This window comes from Teleopsis dalmanni, chromosome 2, assembly GCF_002237135.1.
Source record: "Teleopsis dalmanni isolate 2A chromosome 2, ASM223713v2, whole genome shotgun sequence".
In the NCBI taxonomy this organism is placed as follows: Eukaryota; Metazoa; Arthropoda; class Insecta; order Diptera; family Diopsidae; genus Teleopsis; species Teleopsis dalmanni.
In genome coordinates this window covers 231,386,075-231,390,814 of record NC_051847.1, presented here as the reverse complement: position 1 = coordinate 231,390,814, position 4,740 = coordinate 231,386,075, and the positions used below count along the sequence as shown (strand labels likewise).

General features: G+C 28.1%; 1 protein-coding gene across 1 annotated transcript in view; it reads right to left on the bottom strand.

Moving 5' to 3' along the window:
- Nucleotides 1-4,121: 4,121 nt before the first annotated feature.
- Nucleotides 4,122-4,740, bottom strand: part of LOC119676932 (ferritin-1, chloroplastic-like) — a 5,438-nt gene continuing 4,819 nt past the window's right edge. Inside the window, exon 3 of the mRNA XM_038088198.1 lies at nt 4,122-4,736. Within this exon, the coding sequence (XP_037944126.1) occupies nt 4,224-4,736 (513 nt within the window). The 3' untranslated portion in view covers nt 4,122-4,223. The remainder of the gene's footprint in view (nt 4,737-4,740) is intronic.

Here is a 4,740-nt window from a genome sequence, read left to right as displayed (position 1 = left end):
AAATATAATTGTATAATTGTTATGTATTGCTACATGTAATATCTGTAAGAACGTTTTAACAAGTATTTTAAGATTTGGTGTCCCATATCTAATTAAATTTTCCCAATTTATTTATAACTTTTAAATATAATTCATATCTTAAGTACAACTATTAATTTACATCGTTATTCAAATGTTTAATCGACAATCAATAATTTATTACAATTTAGTAGACAAATTATGATTCATTGAATTCTAATTTATGCGACGAATATTATTTGAATCGGCAACTGCGTACAAGTTTTAAATAAATTCGAAAGTAACTTCCTTCCACGTTAGATATTAAAATTGCTATTAATATTAAATTTCACTCACAATAAAAACAAATTATGTTCATTGAATGAACAAAGCCAACGAAATAATTGTATGAGGCAACCTTAAGCCAAGTAATAATATTTGCATATGAATACGTCTCGGTCCTTAACTACGTACATACATACTTCAATACTCGTTCATTCTAATAGAAGAATGAGTTTTCATAACTTCTGGTTAGTGGTTCAAGTAGGCAATATTATTTATCTACGCGCAGTTCAACCACTGTTCGCATCTATGTAACAAATTAAGTTTCAAGTATGTAGAATCAAACAAAAACAAAATCACATTTATTAAATGAAAAACAATAAATATTTGTAGCAACTGGTACAGTTGTGTGCGTCGCATCGAAGTTTGTGAGCAATGATTTCAAATAGATGGAAAGACATACATACCTCTTTCGACTTTGCAGAACGGAATGACCATTCATGTTTGCAAATTAACTGGGGAATAGCCTTATTCGATTGGCAAGCTGACAAAATGATATGCTCATTCGAAACGGTGCACTCAGTGGTTGCTTTTATTTTTATATGTAAAGTACAGTGATAACTTACAAAAGCAAGTGATATTCAAATTTTTTCACTTCCTGATTTTTCAAATTATTACAAACATTTGAATAAAAAAAATTTTATATGCAAAAATAAAAGTAATCTTCTTTATTTCATTTGAAATATTACAAGCTATGAGGTTGAATAGTTTTATTATTAAATTTTTTTTTTGTTTAACTATAAACACAAAATATGACCGTTGGATTCCATAATTCTGAGGGCTATTAACTTTTCTCTTAATTAACTGAACTTTAAGAAAAAAATAGGGAGTAAGTAGGATATTTGAACGGTTAACAATGTATACTTATGTCTTATGTTGGATGGCAGCTTTTTATCAATCTATAGTTTTATCAAGTCTATATATCGTTTTTATATGTATTTTTAATTTTTTACTCGCTTTAAAAGTGTTTTATTAATGATATTTTGTAATGCTGTCATTTACAATTCCTTCCTTTGTGATAGAATATTTCAAACAAAATATTGGAATACACTTTTATAGAATATTCCTACAACAACAAAACGATTTAAAAAAAAATGTTTAATACTTTATTATCGATAAGGTAAAAACCTTAATCATGTAAAAACTAAAATAATAATTTATAAATGAAATTAAGTTTACATTAAAACTCGTTTAAAAAAATATATTATACTTGTCTATAACGGAATATAGGGACAAATTTCTGGTTTCTGAAGATACGATCTTCAAACTATTGGAAATGAAAAGACAAACACATACATAAGTAGACTTATTAATCAAAATTACGCAAAAACAAGACATAGGACATAAAACATAATATCTAAATTAAAATGTTTATCGAATGAAAATATTTTATTTGCATTTAATAAACTGCAGAACTACATTTGTATACAAAAACAACAAACTGCAGAACTACATTTGTATACAAAAACACAGGTTACCTTTGAATTTTCCAATGCTAGAAAGATCAAGAAAGATTAACTGAAAGTCTGAAAGTCCAGAAAAATTCTATTGATAGTCGTCAATTAATAAGTAAGTTCCATTCTCTATGCTGACGTGATAGATGGACTGACTGGTATTTACTTAAAAATATGGTAATCATAATTTTCACAGCACTACGCCATAGCCTAACAAATATCCATATGGTGCATACGCTTTTTAATTTAAATTTTAATTGCGCCGTACACCTAATTAAAATGCATAAATTTAAATCCTTTTTCATTTATTTCCATATTTTCATTTCTAAAAAAATATTATTCACAAATATTAATGTTATTATAAAAATGAAATAGTTTTCCAAATACCATACACTCAAAAAAAGGATGAATGCTTAACTGTTGCAGTGCAATTATGAGTTAAAAAAGGTATTCCACACGAAAAAAGCACCCTTAAAGCATTGTTCACGGCAATAAAATTAATAAAAGCATGTTTCAATGCACACAGAAGTTTCGAGAGAAAAACGAAACCTAATGTTAAATCATGGCAATTAATATTAAATGGATTATTATATAATAGCCCGTTTTCTCCATAAAACTAACCCAAAAATACAGAGCAATTATTGCCGCTTAACATTTTATTCGACAATTGGAACGATGCGATACCGTTGGGCGATACTGAGCAATTCCTTCATCATTTGTAATCTGTTATTGCACAATCGCACGCATCTTTCAGTCTGATTTGATGACGCCATTTATGTATATGGGCAAATTAATTATAGAATTATGGGTAATTCAAATACGCTTAATTGACGGTAGTTCTACGTGTTTCCTTGCTATATTAACAAGATTTAACTTATATTACGCCTCAATTAATTCGATTCTTAAGTGTACACTTTTGAAATTAGTTCAATTATATAGCCTTGTTAAAGTATTCCTTCCTCCCTTTACTAATAACTGTATCCATATTACTAACTTTTAAAATTGTATAATTATATTATTTAAATAGAAAATTGTTATGTATATCGAATACTTCAGTATAACAAACTTAAATAAACCAAAAATATTTGAAAACCTAAGTAAACCAAAAAACAAACTGTATTCTATAGAATAGTAATATGCAAATCTATATTAACAAGTTTAATATCGAGGTGTTATTGTTGAAATAGTTCGGCTAAAAATAGTATTATAAGATGAATGCTAGAAATGTATTACTTTATCCAAATGTAAAGCTAACCTAGTCATAGATAAAGGCCATCTGACCTTACCTGCATCGAATGGGATGAATAGTCGATATTCTAATTTACATCAAAGTTGTGAAAAATATCATTATCAGTACATAATTATACGAAGTTACAGGTTCACATCTGACACTAATTGCAAAAACTATAGTGTTTCTAGTAATGAGCTAACGACTGATCATAGAAACCCAACACAGCATTATCAACGCAGACACTGTTTTTAAAAGAATAAATCGATTCATGTTCATATATTGTATTGTCTTCAAGCTAATGTTAGGTAAGAATTCATGTACTGTAAATGCATAGTTACAATGGTATATACATTTATAGTAGCAGAGCAGAAAAAGTATTACTAGTGAAGAATGACTTTTATTTGTTTGCATTGATGTTCTACTCTGTAAGTGACCTTAATGAGAGGTTCTATAGCAACAATTTTAATTAGGGTCGCCTAATACCTTCAAGGCTGACTCCCTAAAAATTCCAGTTTTTTGGAGTACACATTGAGTAATAAAAAATCATGGTAATTAAAATGTGAACAGCTTACTCCATCTTGCTTTGGTACTACATCGTTAGCTCAAACTGAAAAAATCTTATCTAGAGTTTATGGTATATTGAGTGTTGTTGATGTAATTACAAACATTCGTTCACCTTAGTAAATATCCATACATATTCCATGTATTTGTACATTACAACATTTAGCTTAAAATCATTTTCAAATAACTTGCGATTTTTACAACAAATACATGGACAAAACTGATTCTGAAATTTGATTATTTCTGATACTACGACGATTCCTTGCATTTATCACTAATTTCTTGACAAATCTTTTCTTTTTTCTATGCAACGCAGGTTATACGCAGGTTATAAAGAAAACAATAATTACACCAAAAACATTTTTTAGATAATGTTTAGTTGAGACACTGGAAAGTCATATTTGAAAATTCGTATATTTTTTGTTAGTTTTTGTTTCCACTTTGTATTTGTTTTCAAAAAACGTTTCTATAATATGAAATCATATGATGTCAATTGCTATGAAACATTTAAAAATAAACATTTTAACATATTAATTCTGCTCAAAAGAAGTTTATTAATAATCACCAAATTGTATTTACATAAAATTTATAAAATATTAAAAATTTGAAATACAGTAACTCAATTTTTAAAAATGAATTTACTGCTTTTGCAAATACTCATCAAACATATAAAAGCCCAGCTCTTGCTGTTCGTCGCGCACTATTTTCAATAAATCATTAAAATAACCAGATAATTTACGCACAGTTTCTGCTTGAGAACCCAAGAACTTTTCCTCAAAGTAATGAGCAAATTCCGGATCACGGTGTTTATAATGTTTAGTATGACGCCCATTTTTTTCGGTATTATCGATGTCGTGAATTGCGTGATTAGTAACATTTGCAGCCTTCTCAAACAGTTCTTTTTCTATGTCCAATGCAATACCTAAAGAATGCAGTTCATCTTTGTCAAGACTATAAAATTTCACATCTTTTTTATACTCCTTAGAATTACTAATTATCTCCAGCATATTGATAGAAACACCACGTTTATTAATATGTTTTATTAAATCAATTGCCTCGTCAAAATGCTTATCTGATAGTTCTTTGTATAACTTTTGGAATCCAGAACGATTTTTTTGATATGCACCGAAACGTGTAGCCAAATATAGGTACTCA